The sequence below is a fragment of the Vombatus ursinus genome, unplaced genomic scaffold (genome assembly GCF_900497805.2).
Source record: "Vombatus ursinus unplaced genomic scaffold, bare-nosed wombat genome assembly UNPS02014820.1, whole genome shotgun sequence".
NCBI lineage: Eukaryota > Metazoa > Chordata > Mammalia > Diprotodontia > Vombatidae > Vombatus > Vombatus ursinus.
Window position 1 is genome coordinate 19,409,870 of NW_020954598.1, and position 25,042 is coordinate 19,434,911.

General features: G+C 40.5%; 1 protein-coding gene across 1 annotated transcript in view; it reads left to right on the forward strand.

The window, feature by feature from the left end:
* The window catches only part of LOC114024011 (inter-alpha-trypsin inhibitor heavy chain H4-like), a 34,611-nt gene extending 15,836 nt beyond the window's left edge, over positions 1-18,775 (forward strand). The window contains exons 10-20 of the mRNA XM_027836829.1: positions 3,732-3,913; positions 4,332-4,517; positions 13,033-13,172; positions 13,479-13,633; positions 13,875-13,931; positions 15,207-15,266; positions 15,585-15,782; positions 16,353-16,533; positions 16,833-16,984; positions 17,863-17,962; positions 18,526-18,775. Coding sequence (XP_027692630.1) covers positions 3,732-3,913; positions 4,332-4,517; positions 13,033-13,172; positions 13,479-13,633; positions 13,875-13,931; positions 15,207-15,266; positions 15,585-15,782; positions 16,353-16,533; positions 16,833-16,984; positions 17,863-17,962; positions 18,526-18,610 — 1,496 coding nt within the window. The 3' untranslated portion in view covers positions 18,611-18,775. The remainder of the gene's footprint in view (positions 1-3,731; positions 3,914-4,331; positions 4,518-13,032; positions 13,173-13,478; positions 13,634-13,874; positions 13,932-15,206; positions 15,267-15,584; positions 15,783-16,352; positions 16,534-16,832; positions 16,985-17,862; positions 17,963-18,525) is intronic.
* The last annotated feature ends 6,267 nt before the right edge of the window (positions 18,776-25,042 follow it).

The following is a 25,042-nucleotide window of genomic DNA, read 5'->3' on the forward strand; positions in this document are numbered from 1 at the left end:
TCTATCTATCTATCTATCTATCTATCTATCTATCTATCTATCTATCTATCTATCCATCCATCTATCCATCTATATATATACATACATATAATTTTTTCCCTCCAACTACCCTAATATTGACAAAGGTCTCATGAGTTACAAATATCATCTTTCCATGCAGGAATGTAAACAGTTCAACCTTAATAAGTCTCTTATGATTTCTCTTTCCTGTTTACCTCTTCATGTTCCACTTGCGTCTTGCATTGGAAAGTCACATTTTCTATTCAGCTCTGGTCTTTTCATCAAGAATGCTTGAAAGTCCTCTATTTCACTGAATGACCATTTTTTCCCCTGAAGAATTATACTCAGTTTTGATGGGTAGGTGATTCTTGATTGTAATCCTATCTCCTTTGCTCTATGTAATATGATATTCCATGCCCTGCGGTCCCTTAATGTAGAAGCTGCTAAATCTTGTGTTATCCTGATTGTGTTTCCACAATACTTGAATTGTTTCTTTCTGGCTGCTTGTAATATTTTCTCCTTGACCTGGGAGCTCTGGAATTTGGCTACAATATTCCTAGGAGTTTTCCTTTGGGGATCTCTTTCAGGAGGTGATTGGTGGATTCTTTCAATTTCTGTTTTGCCCTCTGGTTCTAAAATATCAGGGCAGTTTTCTTTAATAATTTCTTGAAAGATGATGTCTAAGTTCTTTTTTTGATCATGGCTTTCAGATAGTCCAATGATTTGTAACTTATCTCTCCTGGATCTATTTTCCAGGTCAGTTGTTTTTCCAAAGAGATATTTCATGTTGTCTTTTATTTTTTCATTCTTTTGGTTTTGTTTTACAGTGTCTTGATTTTTCATCAAGTCACTAGCTTCCAATTGCTCCATTCTAATTTTTAAGGAAGTATTTTCTTCAGTGAGCTTTTTGACTTCCTTTTCCATTTGACCAATTCTGCTTTTTAAGGCATTCTTCTCCTCTTTGGCTTTTTGGACCTCTTTTGCCATTTGGGTTAGGCTATTTTTTAAGGTGTTATTTTCTTCAGTATTTTTTGGGTCTCCTTTAGCAAGCTGTTTACTAGTTTTTCGTGATTTTCTTATATCACTCTCATTTCTCTTCCCACTTTTCCTTCTACTTCTCTTTCTTGCTTCTCAAAAAATCCTTTTTGAGCTCTTCAATGGCCTGGGACTGATTTATATTTTTCTTGGAGGCTTTGGATGTAGGAGTTTTGAATTTGTTATCTTCTTCTGGTTGTATGTTTTGATCTTCTTTGTCACCAAAGAAAGATTCTATGGTCTGAATTTTTTTGCGAGGTTTGCTCATGATCCCAGCCAATTGAGTTATAAACTCTTTGTTAAGGTAGGGGTCTGCTTCCAATGTGGAGAATATACTGTCCCAAGCTTTGAGGGTTTTATGTAGCTGTTTTCAGAGATACTTCTAGGGACCTGTAAATTTTCAGTTCTTCCAAGGTGATATGATAAGGGGTGAGATGTTTACTCCTTTCCTGGTCTGCTCTGGTCTATGAGTGAGCACAAGCATTCTTTTCTGCCTTGGAACTGTGAGGAGGATTTCCTCTCCACCACCACTACAAGCTCCACCAGGCCAGTACTCTTCCTCGTCCCAGGACCTCGACCCAGATCTAAGCACAGGCAAAGCAAGAGAATCCTGCCTCAGCACCAGCAAAAGATCCCTGAAATCCCCCTCTGCTCAGCCACTCGATTCCCCCTCAGTCTGTGGGCTGGAAGTTCCAGAATCAGCAGCCACCCCAGGGCTGCAGCCAGGGCTGGGGCTGGGACTGTGCTTCTCTCTCACTTCAGTCACAGACTTTTCCTACTGACCTTCTGAGTTGTCTTTGGAGTTTGTGGGTTGAGAAATCTGGAAAGTGCCACAGCTGCCTGTGATTCAGTCATCTGAGGCCTGGCCCAGGTTCACTGAGGCCTGTTTTGCCTATGCGCCCATGCCAACTGTGCTCCCCTCCCAGCCTGGTGTGATACACCTTTCTAATCACCCAACCAGGTTGTCTTGGGCTGGAAATTTGTTTCACTCTGTCTTTTTGTGGGTTCTGTTGCTCTAGAACTTGTTTAGAGCCATTTTTTACAGGTATTTGGAGGGGTTTGGAGGAGAGCTCAAGCAAGTCACCACTTTCACTCCGCCATCTTGGTTCCATCCCCTTGGAGTTTCTTTTAAGAGGTGTTTGGTGGATGCTTCTTATTTTTATATTGCACTGTGGTTCTAATCGATTTTTGGTAGTTTTTGTTATGATTCCTTGAAATATAGTGTCCAATATTTTTCAAATGTGGTTTTCAAGGAGTATGATAACTCTGCAATGAACTCTCCTTGAACTGGTTTCTAAGTCCATTGTTTTCAGTATCAGATTATCTTACATTTTCTTCTGTTTGTTCCAATATTTTTTTTGCTGTCTTGTAAAGTTGCTGAATTCTGTTTGCTCTATTTTAGTTTTTAGGGAATCTCTCACTTGGGTAAGCTTCATTTTGTTTTCAAAGCTATTTATTCTCTTTCCAATTATTTCCTCCAGAGTTTTTACTTCATTTTTCCCCCTCCCACTCCATTTCTTTCAGGTATTCATGCAGTCCTTGTGAAATATCTTTTTTTTCCCCTTTGGGTGTCTGTTGTTATGAAGTTACTTTCTCTTTCTTTGGTGGGATTTCTGGATTTGCTATATTTTTTTTTGTACTAGTTCATGTCTTCTAGGGTTTACTCATCTCTCTAGCTTTAGCTCCTGAATTGGGGCTTTGTACCAGGACCAGACTAAATGTCCTGATGAGTTTTTTTTGGTGGGGAAGTGGTGTAGGAGTTGGTCCTGCTTGATCCCCCTCTGGGTTTCCTCAGTTCCTATGCTAATCTCCTCCCAAATTTAGATATTTCCCCCTCCTTGATCTTTTGGGTTCAGGTTTCTGAATCTTCGGGGCCCTCTTTGGCATCTCAGAAGAAGTGATTAGGGATCTCCAGAGCCCTGGGGTGTCCAGGTTCCAAGCCATATTCATAGCGGAGCCTGCTCCACATGCATAAGTCACTACTGCTCCTCTTGGGGCTTTTTGGGAGAGCCCAGTGCTCTTGATGCCTTCAGACAGAAAGCATTGCAGGCAACACTGGTCTCAGGCCCTTCTCTCGTCCCACTGGGAGACTACTGACTCATTTGCCTGCGCTAATGGCCCCCTTTCTTATTGCCCATGGACTATTGACTGACTTTTTATATAGCTCTAGGATGAATGAAGGCACTTACTGAAGTTTCTCATTGGATTTCTTGATTGTTATCCAATCTGGAGTGAATTTCAGGTTTTTGCTAGAATAGTTATGGGAGAACTAGGTAGCCAGCTTCCTTTCAAGCAGTCGTTTTAGCCTTAAGTTCTAGTTGGAAACATGTCTCATGCCTTCTCTGGGCCTCAGTTTTACCATCTTCACTCCAAAGTGGGGTTGTTGTGGAGGGGATTTCTGTTCATGTGGAGGTGGAGGCATCCAGGTACACTGGAAAGAATACTGGCTATGCAGTCAGAGCACTTGCATTCAAATTCCACCTCTGATACTACCTGTGAGCCATGAGAAGTCATTTGGCCTCTGTGGGCCTCAGTTTCCTCATTTATAAAATGAGGGACTTAGAGTAAGTAGTTAGTCTCAGAGGTCCCTCCCAGCCCTGACCTTCTATGATTCTAGCTTAATTCTCACCTGCTGAATACCTAACCAGTATTTCCCTCTGCCCTCCCTGCCCATTCATTGGCCTCTCTTGCTACAGGGGAGAGAGATCCCCAGAAGATTCAGGAGAATGTGAAGGCAGCTGTACGTGGCCGCTACTACTTCTATTGCCTGGGCTTTGGCTTTGATGTCAACTATGCTTTCTTGGAGAAGTTGGCCCTGGAAAATGGTGGGGTGGCCCGGCGCATCTATGAGGACTCAGATGCTGACCTGCAGCTCCAGGTACCAGCACCTGGCCTTTGGGATCCCAAGGGGAGACCTCCCAGGGGAGGTCATGAGTGCCCTTTATGTGTGGGACACTACATCGAGTACTGGGGAATAGAGGAGTTAGAGAGGAAAAGAGGAGCCCCCAGCACCTTGATTCCTGTGTGACTATGGACAAGTCCTTTCCATTCTATAGACTTTACTTTTCCTTTTTTGTCCAATGAGAGAGTTAATTGGACTAGTGCTTCTTAAACTGGATGGAGTCTTGACCCACAGTTTAAGAAGTACTGAAGGGGTTGTGAGTGGGCAAAGTTTAAGAAGCCCTGTGCTGGACCATCCCTAAAACCCTGTCTAGCTCTAAAGTCCTACAGACCCCAGGCAGCTGCCCTGCCCACTGTGCCTCAGTCTGCCTTAATCTCTCCTTTCCCTCTCTAAGGACTTTTACCAGGAGGTGGCCAACCCCTTGCTGACCATGGTGAAGTTCCAGTACCTAGAAAATTCTGTGGAGCTGCTCACTCAGGACAGCTTCAGGGTCTTCTTCCAAGGTTCTGAGCTAGTGGTGGCTGGGAAGCTCCAGCCCCAGGCCCAGGATTTGCTCTCAGCCCAAGTCAAGGCCCAGTCGGTGAGTGAAGCCCAGATATCCCTAGATGGGAAAGCCTTGGCCTGAGAGCCAGGAGACCTGGGTCCTAGTTGTGGTTGTACCTCCGCCTGAAATTAATCAACCTATTCATCATCCACTATTTCCTAAGCCACAAGAATTCCCTTCCCTGTTTTGTGCTCAGGTCTGTGCTGCTCATTGGCGGCTAAGTTGGAGAGAAGCAGGTCTAGGTCCTGCTCTCAAGGAGCTCAAAGCCTTGGGGGAGAGAGACGAGAGGAGATGACAGAAGGACCCAGGCCCAGTCTTCAAGGACTGGACAGTTTCACGGAGCCAATATAGCTCCTAACCTTGGGTAGCTGACATTCTGTGAGAAGACAGTAGAAACAGATCCGGGGCCCGTCTTTAGCAAACTGAGGGAGGCAGAAGTAACAGACAGCTTCTGTTTTCAGAGAGTTTATAATCTGAGGGAGACAGCACTCACCAAGGAGTCCACTGGAGAATGACAGAATAGAAGCACTCAGTGGCTAGAAATGTAGCATAAATTTGAAGGAGAGAGAAGTCACTGTGGATGGAGTAGATAATAAAGGCCTCTTTGCAGAGAGAGGACTTGAGTTGATTTTTTGAGGATTAATAGGATTTGGAAAGTTAGAGGAACTGGACCTAGATCTCAGAGGCCCAGTAACCATCACTGCCTTTCCCAGAACACATTATGAAAAAATGTTTGTAAGCATCTAGAAAGGGAAGAGCTAAGAGCAATAAGGTACTAAGTACTATGATCGTTAAGTAAAAACACTAATGGCAGTGTGGATTAAGAGGCCATATAAGACTAACTTCATTTTCATTGGGAGGGATATTGTAGATAGCACTCCTACTCAGATATGGGTTGGGTTTGATGTGCCTTGAAGTCTTTTCCAACTCTGAGATTCCATAGTTGAATGACATTCTCTGTGAGAGGAGACTTAGAGAAGTGGAAGGGCAATATTAGAGGGTATGGACAGGGCCAAGCCCAAACATTCCTTTGTCCAGGCTAGACCGGCTTAGTGTGATCTACCAAGGCTGGGGAAAGGGCCATTAGGTGAAAGGAGCAGAGATGTGGATAGCAAGTTCCAGGGTTGGTGACCCAGCTCTTGTCCAAGGTTTGAGAGGAGGAGAAGACAGTCAGATATGGTTCTCAAATGCACCAGAACTAGTAATTTATTGATCTAAGTGGCTAAGATGTTAAAAGGGGAAAAGAAGGGACAAGCCAGAGCTACATAGAAAGAATTTATGGAGTTTTCTTAAAAGGAAAGGGGAAAGTAATAATGCAAAAGACTTTGTATTTGTTTTTTTAATTTGTTTTTATTTCATCAAATATTTCCCAATTACATGTAAACAGTTTTTAACAATCAATTTTTTAAAATTTGTGTTTCAAATTCTTTCCCTCCTTCCCATCCTTTCTAAGAAGGCAAGTAATTTGATATCAATTATACATGTAAAGTCATGCAAAACATATTTCCATATTAGCCATGTTGCAAAAGAAAACACGAACAAAATAAGACAATAAAAATAAGCTTTCTTTTAAAGTGTGCTTCACTCTGCATTCATAGTTCATCAGTTCTTTCTCTGGAGGTGGATAGCAATTTTCATCATGAGACCTTTGGAATTGTCTTGGATCATTGTCTTGGTAGCCAAGTTTTTCATGGTTGATCATCCTTACAATACTGCTATTACTATGTACAATGTTCTCCTGGTTCTGCCCACTTTACTTTGCATGAGTTCATATAAGTCTTCCAAGGTTTTTCTGAAAACATCCTGCTCATTCTTTCTTATAGAAAAATAGTATTCCATCACAATCCTATATCACAATCTGTTCAGCCATTCCCCAGTTGATGGGTATCTCCTCAATTTCCAATTCTTTTCTTCCACAAAAAGAGCTGCTATAAATATTTTTGTACCTATAGGTACTTTTCCATTTTCTTTGATCTCTTTGGGATACAGACCTAGTAATGGGTCAAAAGGCATGCATAGTTTTATAGCCCTTTGGGTAAAGTTCCCAATTGTTCTTCAGAATATTTAGACTGATTCACAACTCCACCAATAGTGCATTAGTGTCCCAATTTTTCCACATCCCCTCTAGCATTTGTCATTTTTTTCTCTGTCATGTTAGCCAACCTGATAAATGTGAGGTGGTATCTCAGAGTTGTTTTAATTTGTATTTCCCTAATCAATAGTAATTTAGAGTATTTTTTCATATGACTATAAATAGCTTTGATTTTTTCTTCTGAAAACTGCCTGTTCATATCCTTTGATCATTTATCAATTGGGAAATGTCTCTTATTTTTATAAATCTGTCTCGGTTTCCTACATATTTGAGAAATGAAGCTTTAATCAGAGAATATTGCTGTAAAATTTCCCCCCCAGTTTCCTATTTTCCTTCCAATCTTGGCTGCATTAGTTTTGCTTGTGCAAAAGCTTTTAAATTTCGTATAATCAAAATTATCTATTTTACTTCCCTTAATTCTTGCTATCTCTTGTTTTGTCACAAACTCTTTCTTTATCCATAGATCTGACAGTTACATTTTTCTATGCTCCCCTAATTTACTTATGATATCATCCTTTATGTCTAAATCATTTATCCATTTTGACCTTATCTTGGCATACAGTGTGAGATGTTAATCTATGCCTGGTTTCTGCCAAACTGCTTTCAAGTTTTCCTAACAATTTTTGTCAAATGTTGAGTTCTTACCCCAAAAGCTTAGGTCTTTGGGTTCATCAAACACTAGATTACTATTGTCATTTACTATTGTTTATAGTTTGTGTAATTTATTCCACTGATCCACCACTCTGTTTCTTAGCTAATAGCAAATTGATGATTACCACTTTTGTAATATAATTTGATACCCAGGACTGCTAGACCACCTTCCTTAACGTTTTTTTAATTGATTCCCTTGATATTCTTGATCTTTTGTTCTTCCAGAATTTTATTACTCTTTTTTCTAGTTCTATAAGATAATTCTTTGGTAGTTTGGTTGGAATGGCACTGAATAAGTAAATTAACTTAGGTAGAATTGTCATTTTTATTATATTGCCTTGGCCTTCCCACAAGCAATTAATATTTCCCCAATTGTTTATCTTCATTTATGTGAAGAATATTTTGTAATTATGACATGAAATCCCTGGGTTTGTCTTGGCAAATAGACTCCCAGGTCTTTTATATTGTCTGCAATTATTTTAAATGGAATTTCTCTTTCTATTTCTTTCTTCTTAGTTTTGTTGACAGTATATAGAAATGCTGATTATCTATGTGGATTTATTTTATATCCTACAACTTTGTTGAAGTTGTTCATTGTTTCAACTAGTTTTTTAGTTGATTCTCAAGGACTTTCTAAGTATACCATCACATCATCTGCAAAGAGTGATAGTTTTGTTTCCTTATTGCCTATTTTCATTCCTTCATTTTCTTTTTCTTATCTAATTGCTATAGCTAGAATTTCTAGTGCAATATTGAATAATAGTGGTGATAATGATCATCCTTGCTTCGCTCCTGATCTTATTGGGAAGGCTTCAAGTTTATCCTCATTACAGATAATGCTTGCCTTTGATTTTAGATAGATATTACCTATCATTTTAAGAAAGGCTCCATTGATTCCTATGCTTTCTTGTGTTTTTAATAGGAATGGGTGTTAATTTTGTCAAAGGCTTTTTCTGCATCTAATGATATAATCATATGATTTTTGTTGTTTTTGTTATTGATATGATCAATTGTGCTGGTAGGTTTCTAACATCGAACCAGCTCTGCATTCCTAGAACAAATCTCACCTTGCCATAATGTATGACCTTTGCAATAGATTGGTGAAATCTTCTTGCTAGTATTTATTTAATATTTTTGCATTGATATTTATTAAGGAAATTGATTTATAGTTTTCTTTCTCTGTTTTTTTCTCTCCCTGGTTTAGGTATCAAAACCATATTTTTGTAACAAATGGAATTTGATAGGACTTCTTTACCTATTTTTAATATAGTTTACATAGTATTGGGATTAATTGTTCCTTAATTGTTTGGTAGAATTCACTTGTAAATCCGTGTGTTCCTGGGGATTTTTTCTTAGAGAGCTCATTGATAGCTTGTTCAATCTCTCAATCTCTCTCTCTCTCTCTCTCTCTCTCTCTCTCTCTCTCTCTCTCTCTCTCGCTCTCTTACTCACTCTTAAAGATAGTGTTAAGTATTCTATTGCCTCTTTGTTAATTTGGGCTATTTGTAGTTTTGTAAATATTTATCCATTTCACTTAGATCGTCAACCTTACTGGCATATAATTAGGCAAAATAACTCCAAATTGCTTTAATTTTATCTTCATTGGTGATACATCTAGCTTTTTCATTTTTGATACTAGTAATTTGGTTTTCTTCTTTCTTTTTTAAAATAAAAATAACCAATGATTTATCTATTTTATTGTTTCTTTTAGTAAAATCAGCTCCTAGCTTTATTTATTAGTTCAATGTTTTTATTTAACTTTCAATTTTATTAATCTCTCCTTTAATTTCCAAGATTTCCATTTTGGTATTTAATTCGGGGTTTTTAATTTGTTCTTTTTTCTAGTTTTTTTTTTTTTTAGTGACATGCCCAATTCATCGATCTGCTCTTTCTCTCTTTTATTGATGTATACATTTAGAGATATAAATTTTCCCTTGTGTACTGCTTTGGCTGTATCCCATGAATTTTGGAACATGGTCTTGTTATTCTCTTTAATGGAATTATTGTTTCTATGATTTGTTCTTTGACCCACTCATTCTTTAGAATTAGATTATTTAGTTGCTAATCAACTTTTAATCTGTGGTTCTATGACCTTTTTGAAATGTAATTTTTATTGCATTGTGGCCTGAAAAGGGTACATTTAATATTTTTGCTTTTCTTCATTTGGTTGTGAGGTTTTTATACCCCAATGCACGGTTAATTTTTGTGAAGATGCCATGGATAACTGAGAAAAAGGTAGTCTCCTTTCTATTCCCATTCAATTTTCTCCAGAGGTCTATCTCATCTGACTTATCTAAGATTCTATTCATTTCCCTGACTTCTTTCTTATTTTGTGATTATATTTATCTAGCTCTGAGAGGGAAAAGTGAATAGTTTTACTGTCTATTTCTTCCTGTAATTCACTTAACTTTTCCTTTAAAAACTTTGGTTGCTATGCCGTTTGGTGCACATATGGTTAGTATTGATATTATTTCATTGTCTACGGTACCTTTTAGCAAGATGTACTCTCCCTAATTGTCCCTTTTAATTAGGTCCATTTTTTTTTTCCATTTAAGTCACTTTATTTCTAACGTGGTCAAATTTAAATTGGCACTATTGAATACTTCATAAACTTTCTAATTCAAATGAGGTTTCACTTATGCCATAATTTAGAAGGGGATACTATGTATATTGTCTAGGTTATACCTGAAATATGAGTAGGGCTTTAATTATTTTATAAATAATAGGCTTTTAGTATTTGTTGAATGACCAGGTCACTTAGAAATGTTATTTAGCTTCTCAACTTACAGTAAATAGAACATGCTTTCAAGAATAACAATTAGCATTATCATTTAAAAATTATCACTAATGAAGGCTTTCCATTTGTATTACCCTGTGACTTTTTTGGGGGGGGATGAGAACAGAAAATGGTGATTGAGGTTAAAAAAAACCCAACACGTGTTTTTTGGTTTAAAGTGATAAAATTAATTGCTATTTTTAACAACAGGCAGTTTTTCTGCATAGTTTGGAAATACGGCTACTAGGCATAAAGTTCTTTTGGGTCCTGGTCTTAGGTCCATTGGGGAAAGTCTCAGTCAGAATTGGGGCATAGTTTAAAATGTAGATGAGTAGAATTATAAAGGCAGATATTTTCCCCACATTAGGTTAGAAATAGCACAAAAAGAAGGTATTATCTACTGCTCACTGAAACTAATTCTTTCAGGTTCAAATAAATGAAAAGGCATGGTGAGGTATTACAAGTAGAATTTTAAATTTATGTACAAGTAAGAGTCCTCAGGACAAATCAGATTTGGTATATTTCCGTCGGTAAGCAGATGCTTTTCTGGACCCTCGTTCTTCTTTACATACTTCTTTCTTGTGACTTCTCAAAGCACTTCCCTTGGATTTCCCAGGAAACTCCATTCTACTTAGTATCAAAATTACTTAGGCAAGCCTTGCCTCCCTTGGTGGATGGTAAACTCCTCGAGGGCAGGGACCATCTTAATCATTTCTCCCCCTTAATCATGTATACCCTCAGTCCTTAACAATGTATCCACCAAATCACAGGCTATAAAACAGATTTACAAAAAGGGCTAGTATGTGGCATTAATCACTTGAGAGTGAAGAAAGGGGAACTCAAATGTAAATCATTAAACTTCCAAAGAGTAGATTGGGTGTCCATCCCTATATTTTTCTAATTCCGAATGGCCATCTTAGAAGAAAATAAAGAGGGCAACTTTTTCCCCCTAATTTACCAGAAGTATCTCTCTCTTCCCAATTTGCTAAACTGTTAAATAATTAACATTATGAATCTGAAATAAGATTTCATATAAGGAAAAAAAATCAGCTTGGCAGAATGCTATTGAAACTAAAAGAAAATTCCCACCAACTTTCTGAATTACCACTGTCATGACAATGTTGTATTTGATGATAGAAGATAAGTATCTTAAAATTTTAAATACCAGTGTTCAATTTCAGGCATTGCTTTTATTTTTAGTTTTTATTGAAGTTCTTAATTTGCTTATCTATGTTATTTGTGGATTTATTTTATATGTTGCAACTTTACTCAAGTTATCAGTTGTTCCAATTAATAATTTTCCCAGGTTTTTCTGAAACCACTCCTTTCCTCATTTCTTACAGCACAATAATATTCCATTACATTCCCATGCCATTATTTGTTCATTCATTCCCCAATTGAGGGGCATCTGATTGTTTTGAGTTCTCCAGCACAGACTTTTGTCCTCAGAGTCAAAGATTCTCTGGGGCTGCAGAGATGCTGGGACTCACTTCTTGAAGTTGTAACTTCTGGCAGCAGGGCAGTAATTCAGGGGAGGATGAGGTGGGATGACTCCTCTGTGTGTGCTGAAATAACAAGACATATACCAGTGCTTAGTCCTGATCAGCAGAAATTCTCCCCTTCTGCTCCTTACTCTCTGTAGTCACCAAGGAAAAAGACATTGAAATTGTGTCATTTATGGACTAGTTGAAGGAACTGGGGATGTTTTGTTTTCAACATTTTTATTTAAAGTTCTGAGTTCCAAATTCTATCCCTCCCTCCCTTCCCCACTCCCTGAGATGGTAAGCAAGCAAATATAAGTTATACATAGGCAATCACATGAAAACATTTCCATATTAGCCCTTTTGTATAAGAACACTTGAACAAAAAAGAAAAAAACAAAAGAAAGTGAAAAATAGCATGCTTCAATCTGTACTCAAATAATAGCAATTCTTTCTCTGAAGGTGGATAGTATGCTTCATCATTACTCCTTTAGGATTGTCTTCGAGCACTATATGGCTGAGAATAGCTAAGTCATTCACAGTTTTTCATCAAACAATATAGTTATTACTGTGCACAACGTTCTCTTGGTTCTGTTCACTTCATGTAAGTCTTTCCAAGCTTTTCTGAAATCATATTGCTTGTCATTTCTTATACACAATAATATTCCATTACATTCATATACCACAACCTGTTTTAGCTATTCCCTAATTGATGGGCAAGCCCTCAACTTCCAATTCTTAGCCACCATGAAAAGAGCTGCTATAAATATTTTTGTCCAAATAGGTGCTTTTCTTTTTTTTTTTAATGTCTTTGGGATATAGACCTAGCAGTGGTATTGCTCGATCAAAGGGTATGTAGTTTTATAGCCCTTTGGAAATAGGAACTGGAGATGTTTGACCTGGAGAAAAGAAGGCTAGATTGTCATCAAGTATAAGAAGGGCTATCATAGGAAAGAGTGATTAATCTTTTTCTGCTTAGAGGAAATGTTGGTTTGCTCTAGTGGGGAAAGAATCCTAGCTTTGGGGGCAGCTAGGTGGTGCAGTGGATGTGCTACAGTCTTTGGAGTCTGGAGGACCTGAGTTCAAATGTGACCTCAGACATTTGACACTTAACTAGCTGTGTGACCCTGGGCAAGTCACTTAACCTCATTGCCTTACCAAAAAACAAAACAAAACAAAAAAAAAAGAATCCTAGCTTTGCTACTTACCCTACATGACTTTGGGCAGATCATTTAACTTTTCTGGGCCTCATTTTCTTCATCTGTAAAATAAGGATCCTGCAATAGGTTACCTCTAAAGTTCTTTGAAATTCAAAACTCTATTGGCCTATGGATGATAGATGTATAAAATAGTTTTTTGTTTGATGATGACCTAAAATGGTGAAATGAAGTTAATGGAGCCAACAAGCCATCCAGGGAGATTGTCTGCAGTCACAGTTCAGGCATGGTTTAATGCTGCTCAGTCCAGTTGGGGGGAGGGGGGAAAGCGGTTGGGAACCTGAGCAGAGCCCCAGGTAAATGTTTTGTTTCACCCCATCTCCCCTCTATTCAGCACACCCAGAATTTCACCTTCCAAACAGAAGTAAATGTTGCAGACAAGGAGAAAGTCTTCCAGAGCCCAAAGTACATTTTCCACAACTTCATGGAGCGCCTGTGGGCATATCTGACCATCCAACAGCTGCTGGAGAAAGCGTGAGTGACCCTTGTCCGTGTGACCTTGGGGAAAGCATTGAGGCTTCCTGCGGCTCATCTGGGTCACTGACACCCATGAGTGAGGGGAGCTCCCCTCCTGGGCAATCTTTCAGTCTGGTTGCGGGGTTAAGGGGGGTTGAGGGATCTGGGTGGATCTGTTTTATCCTGTAAGGGAGAGAGAAGAAGCCCATTGCCTCATTTCCAAAGCAGTGGATGCTAGAGTGATGACCCCCTTGGGGCCAGAAGGAGCAGAAAGAACGATTGAGGAGAGGGAAAGAGGCCAGCACTGATGGCCTCGACCTTCAGTGTTTCAGCCTCAGGTGATGAGCAGAAGAGCCTGGAGGCCCAGGCTTTGAACCTATCCCTCAAATTCAGCTTTGTCACTCCACTCACATCCATGGTGGTCACCAAACCAGAGGGCCAGGATCAGGCCCAGGTGGTTTCCAAGCCGGTGGAAGCAGGTGAGCAATGGGTGGGTAGGTGGGGGTTTCCTGGAGTTCAGGGGCATTCCCTGAACCAGACTTTTCCAGGTCCTTTAAACTCCAATACCCAGGTATCCCTCCTGCCTCCATTTCTGCCCTGCCCTCAGGGCTCTGGAGCTCTGCTTCTCTGAGAACTTGGCCACATTAGGTAGGGGCTTTGGGGGCAGAGTCAGGGAGAACCTGGGGACCAACTTCTCTTTCCTTTTTTTTTTTTCTTCAGATAATAGTCAGTCGTTTTCATTTTCACTATCATCACGAAATGCATGGATATCTCAAGGTAAAGGCTGGATTTCCTGGAGCAGAGCCCAGGGGATACAATGTGGCTGTGTGACTGGGGTTAGTCCAGTGGTTAGAGCTTAGTGTGAATGAAGTCAAGGAATAAGGATTGGTTGTCCTGTTGGCCAGTTTGTTTGCTGACTCAGGCCTCAGATTAAACCCTAGCTTTGAATAGACCAAGCCCTTAATTCAGGCTCAAAATACTCCCAGAATCCCCCTAGCAGTATCCCTGACAGATGACTGGAGCAAACATTTCCAATGATTGGGATCTTACTCTATGTTATTGGTAAGAAAGGGATCCAGTCGAGATATTGTGACTGGTTCTATGGAACCCATACCCACTACCTAGACATGGCTAGGAGGCCCAGAAGATAGAGTTCTGGACCTGGAGTCAGGAAGACCTGACTTCGAATCCAGCCTCAGACATCTACTAGCTGTTTATTCTTGGGCTGGTCACGTAACTTGTTTGCCTCAGTTTTCTCATCTGTAAAACGGAAATAATAAAAGCAACTACATCTCAGGGTTGTAAAGATAAAATGAGATAACATTTGCAAAGTTGTTAGAATGATGCCTGGCACCTAATAGGCACTAAGGTTTATTCCTTTCCCTTCCCCCTTGCCTCAGCAAACATGTCCTGATTTCTCCCTTGGAGGACCTAGGTGAGGCTCTTCACTCAACTTTTTCCAAATCATTTAAGATACTGCCTCATGGGGCCCTTGGTAGAACAGCCCAGATCATTTCTCCAAGCTTTACAGATAAGGAGACTGAGCAGCAGGGGAGGTAACTCATTCAGCCAAGGTCACACAGTGAGTTATTGGCAGAAAGAAGGGCTTGACTAATGTGAGTGAACTCCTGATGGTCAGATTGTGAAATATTACAGGTTGTTGGGCTCCTTGCCATCTCTCTGCAGCTAGAAGGAAATATCTAAAGACCGTATTAGTTTCATCCACATTACATAGGCTCAGTGAGAGTATTGTGGTGGAGAAGACAGGGGCTGACTTCTCTGGGGAGATGCCTTAGAGATTTTACAGCTAATGTCTGTGCGTGGGGTGGGGGTACACTCTCTCTGGACCAGGTCATCATGCATCCCCTGGAGGCTGGGCCCTGGGGAAGAGTTCTTGTCCAACAGTTGAGATATTATAGGACCCTGGTGTCAGCCTCACTGGAAGAAGTCCCTTCTCTCTTGAATCCTCTCTCTGGGGCATCAGAACAGACCCGGCTGCTTTCCCTTGTTTTCCCTTCTTCCCTCATCCCCTCCATGTCTGTCTCCTTCCAGATTCAAAGATCATCAAGAGCAGGTTAGCCTTCAGGTCAAGGCCAGCACCTCGCGTGAAAAGTAAGGCACCCTGGGACATTCAGAATAGCCCTTGCTGCCTACCTTTCTGGCAGCCTTCACTTCTCGTCTCCTATGTAAGACTCCCTTCAAATGAATACCAACTGCAGGCACATCAAGGACTCTTATTATGTATCTTCAGACCCTATGGCTGGGGAAGATGATAAGAAGTCAATGGTGTTACTTTGGTCTGGTCATTTAGTCTGTCTGAACCTCACTTTCTTCATCCGTAAAATGGATACGACGATACTTTATAGCACCCAGATCACACTGAGGAAAGAATTTTGTAATGTTAAACTGCTATTGTTTTTTACTCTTTAGATGTTCGAAGTCGTTATAAAACTGAGGTGGAGGAATTGCATCACTCAGTTCTCTCCTCTCCTGGTCCGATAGAAAGGGGCCCTCATTTCGTCTTGTCACTGCCGAGACAGAGTAATAACAGTATCCAGGAGGCCCTGTGTGTGGATATCAGGGCGTCATCCCAGACCCCTGTCGATATCCTCTCTGATCCCGTCCAGGGTGAGAGACCACCTACCATCTCATACATACACAGTTTACATTCCCTCAGTCTTCTCCCCATTACACCAACTTGCTCCATGTCAAGGAGTCTATCTCCCTCAGACTGGGGTGAGGCTTAGGGAATCAGCTTCTATTCTGTGTCCCCTCAACCAGGAGCTCTCTGAGGTCAGGGCTAGAGTGTGCTGCTCTGTTCTCTCTTCCATAGCATGGCTAAGCATAGGGTTGGGTATAGGAAGGTGGTAAGGAAGGCTGGCTGACTTGAGGAACTGTTGCTATCCTTAGAGAGTCGCAGGTCCATTAGGGGAGGCAGGACCCCACAGAAAAAGATCGTGGGTCCTTTATAGAGCTGTATATAGATGGACACCAATGAGTGTGGACCAAGCCTGAAGGCATAGAGGAAATGCAGGGAAGAAGATCAATCAGGGCTGAGAGGGCCCATCCCCAGCAGCCTCCCCAAGAGGACACTAGCTTCCATGCGGAGATGGTTCATCAGCATGGGCTTCCTAGAGGAGGTGACATGCTGCTGCCCTGAGGACTGCTCTCAACCCTTCTGATCTCGTGGGTTTCCAGGCATTGAGGTGACTGGCAAGCATGAGGGAAGCACAGATGAGTTTGTGTGGCTCCAGGTGAGCTACAGGAATCCTGAGGTGCAGGTGCGTGTGACAAAGGACAGCATCGTGGTGACTCGTGGCAGTGGAGGGAAAAGCTCCTCTTACCAATGGCAGGGGACACTGTACTTGGTGATGCCTGGGTAAGCCTGGGGCTTCAGGATTAGGGGATTCAGGAGCAGGTAGGACCTTTAACCCAGGACTGGTCAGGTCCTTGAACCAGCAGAAATGGGTAAGAGCCACCGGTGCCGGCCCTCGAGGCCCCCGTGGAGCCTGTGGACAAGAGGCAATTCCTATGTTTGGAGTGGGGGGGCGGCAGAGCATCTTCACTTGATCATCGGCTTCCCTTGTACCTGACTATTTTCTGACTATTGTGCCCCAGACTTTAAGCTGTCTCCTTGGGTCTCCCATCTACCCTGATTAGGGCTTGGTTTCCCAACAGGTTGAAGTTGACCTTGGAAAATGGCCTCTTGCTGCTCAGCGCCTCAGACAAAGTCACCATTGGCCTAGCGTCCTTGGGCAATCCCACTCCTGGACTGCGGCTCTTCCTAAATGATCCAGTTCACTTCTCCAGCCAAGCCAGTGGAGTCCTTGGTATGGCCTGGACCCTATCCACAGCTCTTTGTGGCTCCCTGGCCACCTACTTCTCTGACTGTGCCCCTACCTACAATCTTCACTTCTGAGCACCCCCTTTCTGACTATCAGCCTTATGAACACCCTCTCCTATGACCACAGTCTTCTTTTAACATGCTGCAGTGTTCAAAGCATTCTCTACCCTCGGCCATCATCTACCCTCTGCTCATCCCACTTGAGACACTGCTTCCCCCTGCTTTTTTTAGGCAATTGGGGTTAAATGACTTGCCCAGGGTCACACAGCTAGTAAGTGTCAAGCGTTTGGTCTGAGGTTGGATTTGAACTCAGGTCCTCCTGACTTCAGGGCCGGTGCTCTATCCACTGCACCACCTATTTGCCCCCCACTCCCCTTTTCTGATCCCTTTCTAGATTCATCCAACTCTAATCATCTCCTATCCATCTGACTGCCTCATTCTCTGATTATCTGCCCCTTTGAAAATCCTCTCACAAATCTGAGTAGTTATCCTCATATTTCAGAAACCCCCCCCCATAAACCCTTATCCTAGTATTCACTTAAACATTACCTCTTTATGGGGGTCTGAATTCAGGTTCCTCTGTCTCTTTATCTCTTTTTCAGTCTTCTGTGTGCCTCTCTCTTCCCTCCTCTTGTTCTGTCTTCGTCTCCCTCTTCCTCTCCCTCTCCCTATGTTTCTCTTTCTACCCCTGTCGATCATTCTCTCTCTGCTCAGATGTTTCTTTCTTAGTCTCTTCACGTGTGTGTGTGCGTGTGTGTATGTGTGTGTGTGTGTGTCCCTTTGTGTGTCTCCTATTCTCTGACTCTGTCCCTGTCCCACTGTGGCTCTTTCTGTAACATATCCTCCTGACCTCTTGCTTCTCAGGTCAGTTTTACCAAGACTTGCAGTGGGATCCTGCTGGGTCAAGCACAGCTGAAGACACACGGGAGCTGAGTGTGAGGGGAAAGATGTATAAAGTCACCAGGTAATAGAGGCCAGCCTACTGAACCCAGGATGGACAGGGAGTGAGGGTGCCTGAGTTCCATTCTGTCAATCCCTCCCTTCTACACCCTCCCAGTGAACCTCAAGTGTGGGAATCTAATGCCCAAACACAGATCTGGCCACTCAAGGCAGTGGTGGCACCTTTGGCCAGGTAATTTCTGAAGACTTGAGCCAACAAAGGGACACCTTGCCACCCCTAGAGAATCCCAAACTCACAGATATTCCAAATAACAAGCTGAGTGGAGCCTCTTTGAAAACCACAGTTAATTCTAATCACATGTAATAGAAAAAGCAAACTATAGAAATAATTAGATGAGGAAAAAGAAGAGAGAATAAGTAGAGGAAAAAGCACAAATCATTTTAGAAAATGGATAATTCTGACACTACAGATAATTGATTAAAAAAGATGATTAATAGAAAACGAAAAAATGATTAGAAAATAAACAAAACCCTTAAATAATTGACTGAGGATTTTTCTGATGAACACTCTGTCTCCTCTCTCTGTGTCTTTGTCTCTGTCTCTGTCTCTTTCTGTTTATTTCACAGAAAGCCTGTGACGGATTTTCAAGGAAGCAGAGGTACTACCCCACTGCCAGTGTTCCCATGCTGGTCTTTGGAGCAACCCTTATAAGGTGAAGATTAATGGCCAGCTATGCTTTCCTCCACTGGTCCCTATGCCTGGTGCAGCCCAGGCCAGCCAGAAGCTGCCCCTGCCCTTTGCTAATTGTCTGTCTGGGACAAATGGGGAGGCAAGAAGGGTGGCGAGATGTTATAAAGCAGAGGTCATGTCAGTACTGTTCTGTGTGATGCCTCTCATTTTCTGGGGTCCAGTGGCAAAAGGCATCCCTGGTCGCTGAATCCCATAATGGAGTGTGGAGAGTCATGGGGGAAAGAAGGTCACCTACCCCAGGAACTTGCCCAGGGCCAGTTTGGGATGACACTCTTAGATCTGCAGAACTATAGAAGGCTGGACCCTTAGAAGCTTGGGATTGTATCATCTCTGTGCTAGATGGATTTCTGAGGGCATCAGATCCAACCTGGATTGAGCAAGAATCTCCTTTACAATAATTCCAAAAAGTGGTCTTCTAGGGTTTGTATGAAGAACTCCAGTTACAGGGAGCTCACTACTTCCCCAGCACATCATTCCTTTTGGGAACACTCCGATTGTAAAGTTTTTCCTTCTAGTGAGCCCAAATCTATTTCTCTTGCAATCTCCCAAAACTTCTCTAAATTCTGCCTTCTGGCAGAGAAATTCTAATTCCTTTTTTGCATGGCACCCTGAAAATACTAGAACATACCTATCATGTTCCTCCTTCAAAAAAAAATCTTCTCTTCTCCAAGCTTAACATCCCTAGTTTCTTCAATGTTCTTCATATATTCTGATTTCAGTTCCTCCAGATGCCCTTCATCTTGTCAGTAGTCTTCCTAAAATATGGCACCCAAATTTGAATATCCTACTCCAGAGCTTCCAATCTGCTAAAAAAAAAATCAAAACACATTTATATAGCACTTTTATATGGACCAAGTCCTTTCCCTACAAACCACCTTTTAAGATGTACTATTGGGGAAAAAAAAGAGGTACCATCCCTAGGACTTTCTTTTACCATGTGCACTTTAGCTCTAGCTTGTCTATCTGTGCTTGCTCAGTTGATTTATTTATTTTTATTTATTTTTTCATAATCACAATTAGGAACTTAATTGTGATTATAAGACAGCTTTCCCTGGTTTAATGGCTGCGTTGTCAGTGATTACCTAATCATTTTCAGTAATTGATGGAAAGTATAAACCTGCCACAATCTGACTCCAATTGGGTTTTTTAGGCTTATTTTCTATTACTCCTATTCATGTGCTTTCCATTCCAAACTGGCCCACTAGTTCTAACCTGATTTTGACATTCCAATGAGAAACCATGGGGTAGTACACCTAAAGTCAGCCTTAGAGTTAGGATACTGAGCTTGTCTCACCTCTGACACACACAGGCTATGTGACTGAGGGCAAATTACTAAAACTCTCAGTACTCTAAGCCTGGGGACAGTTAGACAGAGGATAGAGTGTTGGGTTTGGAGTCAGGAAGACCTGAGTTCAAATGCAGCCTCAGAAACTTCTTAGCTGTGTGACCACTTAATCTCTGTTTGCCTTAATCCACTAGAGAAGGTTATGGCAAACCACTCCAGTATCTTTGCCAAGAAAACCCCATGGACAGAAGTCTGTGGAGTTATGAAGACTCAGACACAACTGAAACAAATGAACAACTTTAAACCCAAGGTGTTAAACACATCCACTGGTAGCAAAACTCCCAGAGTGCAGCCTTTGCCAGATTAAAAAGTAATTGGGAAATATTTAACAAGTAATGTAATATTTAACAAATATTTTAAGGACCAGATTCTCTTAAACTGGTTATCTTTTAACCAGATTAAATGTAATAGGAAAATATTTAACAAAATAAAAGAAAATACAATAGAACATAGTTAATACTAATCTGTGGTTTTCAAAATCAATATGAAGCCAGCCAGGGACCCTTATGGATGGTTTAGTGGCCCCTTTTTCTTTTTGAATTTAACATCACTGTTCTAAGCAACTCTCTAAGACTATAAATTGTAGAGAATGTGCCAACTTGCATCGGTAGATGAATCTAAGATTTTTCTACAACCAAGTGAAATCACAGGTTCAGTCCTGCCTATTTGCAAACTCTATGCTGTCTGGGACGTGTTCCTTCTTCAGCTCTGCTTCTTAGAAATCTTGGTTTTCTTCAAGGCTGCTTCTTTCTTGAGGCAGCGAAGTGGTACAGTGGAAAGAGAGCTGGACCTGGAGTCAGGAAGACCTGGGTTCAATCTAGCCTTGGACACTCACAAGCAGCTGGGTGACCCTGGGCAGGTCAACCAACCTCAATCTCCTCATCTGCAAAGTGGGGACAACAATAGCACCTGCCTCCATGAGGATCAAGTAAGGCAACATTTGTAAAGTGATTTTCAAATCCCAGAGGTTATTTGAGGTTCATTTCAGGTGCCATCTAATACAGAAAGCCTTTCTGATGCCCCATTCCTTAATATCCATTTGAAGAGGTCTTCAAATTATATTGTATTTATTTATCTATTTACCTATGGCCCCTCCAGGAGAATCTATGTTTCTTGAGGACGGAAACTATTCCATTTCTCTTTCATAGTCCTAGCACCTACCAAATGTGTCACATATAGTAGGTACTTGATGAACAGTTGATTTGTTTTTAAGCTTTAACCAGTGGAAGGTTGCTGCTGACCACTTACCTAACCTTGTTTACTAAGAACTAAGGGTTGTCAATCATTTATTTTGGTTGTTATGCATCCCAACTCAACACCAGAGGGAATTCTGGGGAAGGGAGGAATGCCAAGTTCTTTCTGGCTCCCCTATTTCCTGCCCTTTGCAGGTAACAACACTTGACTCATTAGTCTGAGGGTTTAATGGAGGTTTGTCCAATCAGGCTCTTGGCTCAACTCCTATTAGTACTCCAGCAACACTTCTCTGCTCATTTTGTCTCTGTTGCATTTCAATCAAGGTTACTTTAAACAAAGAAGAAAATAAATATAACTATATACATTTCCTTAATTATGCCATTATAAAGAAATGAAATAAAATACATTAAATCAGCAGAGTGAAAATCCATAAATATTTCTCAGATCAGGCAAGTCAAAACCCAGGAACTCAAAAGAACATAGTTCATTACTCAGATTCCAATCCCTCCCCTCCTAGAAAGGCCTGTCATGGAGTCCCAAAATTGGGCAAAGTTCTAGTGGTCCTAGCTTGATCCCAACATGCTTCTATTTTCTCATTAGTCTCCAATTTGGTCCTGCTGTCCTCACTATTCTTTTCTCTTTTTAAAAATTTATTATTTATTTTAACATCCATCTGAAGGAATTTTTGAGTTCCAAATTCTCTCCCTCTCACCCCTTCCCCATCCATTGTGAAGGTAAGGAATGGGATATCAATTATATATGTGAAATCATGCATAACATATTCCCATATTAGCCATGTTGAAAACAAAAGGCAAGAAAAATAAAATGAAAAAGTATGCTTCAATCTGCATTCAGGATCCATCGGTTCTTTCTTTGAAGGTGGATAGCAGTTTTTCATCATAAGTCCTTTGTAATTGTCGTGGATCATTGTATTGATCAGAATAGCTAAGTTATTTACAGTTGATCATTGTACAATATTGCTATTACTGTGTACAGTGTTCTCCTGGTTCTGCTCACTTTACTTTGCATCAGTTCATATAGGTGTGAGGCAGTATCTCAGAGTTGTTTTAATTTGTATTTCTCTAATCAATAGTGATTTAGAACATTTTTTTCATATGACTATAGATATCTTTGACCATTTATCAATAGGGGAATGACCCATATTCTTATAAATTTGACTCAGTTCTCTATATATTTGAGAAATGAGGCCTTTATCAGAGAAATTTGCTGTAAAAAATTTCCCCAGTTTTCTGTTTTCCTTCTAATCTTGGCTGCATTGGTTTTATTTATGCAAAAACTTTTAAATTTGATCTAATCAGAATAATCCATTTTATATGCCATAATGCTCTCTATTTCTTGTTAGTCATAAATTCTTTCCTTCTCCATAGATCTTACAGGGAGAATTTTCTATGTTCCCCTCATTTGCTTAAGATATCACCCTTCATGTTGCCATAGGGACTTTGTATTACCATAGTTGTCTACGGGCACCATTCCTCTGACTTCTCATTCAACTCCATATACTATACATTCCCTGCTTGCCCCTGGGACTGGCTTGTGCTCAGAGGAGTATGTGCCCTCCATATAAATTCAGGGAAATGACTGATGGTAGAGAGGAGATACAGATTGTATGACCATTTTGCTTCTCTCTCCTTTAATCTTGTCTAGAATCTTATCCACCCTTGGTCTCAGTCTCTTTTTTTGGAAAAGACTCCTTAGGAAAGGAAGAGTCTTGGCCACTTGCTCATCTTAAACCATTAAACCCTGCCCTAAGCTTACTGTTTTTACACCAAAGATGTCTGGTGAGTAGAATGAGGAGTTTACCAAAGGAATAAACTTTACTCCTTTGCCAAAGGAGTCTCAACAGAGGACAAAATCCAAGAAAAGAATTAGTAGTAAAAACCATGACCTCAATTGTCTCTACACAAATGCCCAAAATTTAGACAACAAACAAGACTATGACTCTGGATGGATATATCTTATTCAAGAGAAACATGATATGTAAAGGGGGTTGGACAGTGGGTTATCATTATATATTGATAAGGTATAATACTCATGTGAAGAAATCCAGGAATCAGATGAAGGAAACATCGTGGAAAGTGTTTGGGTAAAGATCAAAGGAGGGAGAAACAGAAATGGTTTAGTTATCAAAGTATATTGTAAGACTTGAACAGAAAGAGGAACTAGATGAGAAGTTTGGGAAAGAGATGATAAATCTGGTGCAGAGGCATGATATAGTAGTAATAGGAGACTTCAAGTACTCAGACATGTGCTGGAGTTCTGTCTGTGCCAAAAGCAGAGCAATTAACAACTTCTTGGCTTGCCTTAATAATCATTTCATCCTTCAAAAGGTAGTATAACCAACAAGGGGAAACTATATTCTTGATCTTATTCTTGGACACAGGATGGATTTGGTGGTTATAATTGAAATGTTGAGAACTTTGAGGGGAAGTGAACACTCTTTCCTACAGGTTGTAATAGAGAAGTAGAGGAAATATCTGCAGTCTTTTATGTCCCCTAGATACTGTGAAAGTAGATTCCAAAGGGTTTGGAGGAAAAATAAGTAGGATTCCATATATTTCAGAGGGAGTCAGCCCAAGATGAATGAGAAGTGCTCAAGAAAAAAATTTCTGAAGACACAAAAGGAAACAATTCCAATGAAGAGGGAAAATAGGCTTTGTCTGAAGAGGATGTTGTGGATGCACAAGGAACTTATCAATTTCAATTTTCAAAAGAAATGTACAGAGGAAGGAAACAAAGCTGGGTAACAGAAGATGAACATAGGGGTGTGGCATGGCCACACTCTATTAAAGTAGGAATGTTAATTCTAGAATGAGTTAAGACTGATAAGGTGAGCTAAAGTCAATAAAAAAGATGTTTTTTCAAGCTATATTGAGAGAAAGAGTAGAATCAAAGAAAGGATGAGACCTGTTGATAGGATGATGATAATTGGCCACAGAGAGAAGGTGGACCTGCTCAGTTATTGTGTTTGTTTTCTCTGCAAAGAATAACCTTTTACTTTGAGAATGAAACAATCAAATGACAAGTGGAACTAAAACCCAAGTTAAGTTAGGCTACAGTAAGAAAGCATCAGTTGCCTTTTATGAATTCAAATCATTTGGCCCAGATCAGCTATATATATCCTTGGATCTTTGAGGTCCCAAGTAATTAAAGAGGTGTAGAACAGTGGTGTCAAACTCAAATAGAAATGGATCTATATGAAGGAAGAAGAAATAGGTTTTGAATGGCTTTATCTATATAATAGGTATCATAGTTCTTGCCTTTTCAATGGGCAAGGGAGGGATAGAACTTGGAATTGGAAATAAAAATTAAGTTAAAAAATAAAATGTAATGTTATCTACATTTTATTGTTTTTTAAATTTATTTTTAAGTATTTCCCAATTACATTTTTATATCATCAGGGCTGTGCTTGGGAGTGTTGCTTACATGTTTGATACCTCTGGTGTGGAAGAATTGCTTTGCTGCAGTGAGAAACCAGTTGAGATTATGTAACATAAATTTATGGTGGATTCAATGAGCACAATTTTCTGATTTTCTCCAGCTCCAATCAGTGGTGTATGAGTAGGAGCAAAAGAGGTGGATGGTGGAAATGTCCAGGGTTGGGATTAGGGAAAGCATGATTGATGGTATGAAAAGGTGTCCTGGTCTGGGTCTGACTCAGGCCATCTCCCTGGTAGTTTATGAGACATTCACTAAGTCATTGGTGCTTAACAAAGGGAGCTTTACTTGGCCAGAAAAGAATGATATTCCACAAGAATAGGCATTGAACATATACTAATTGAGTCAATCAAAGCAGCTAGTTTCCTTCCCTGTGTTAACAATATCACAGTAGTGAT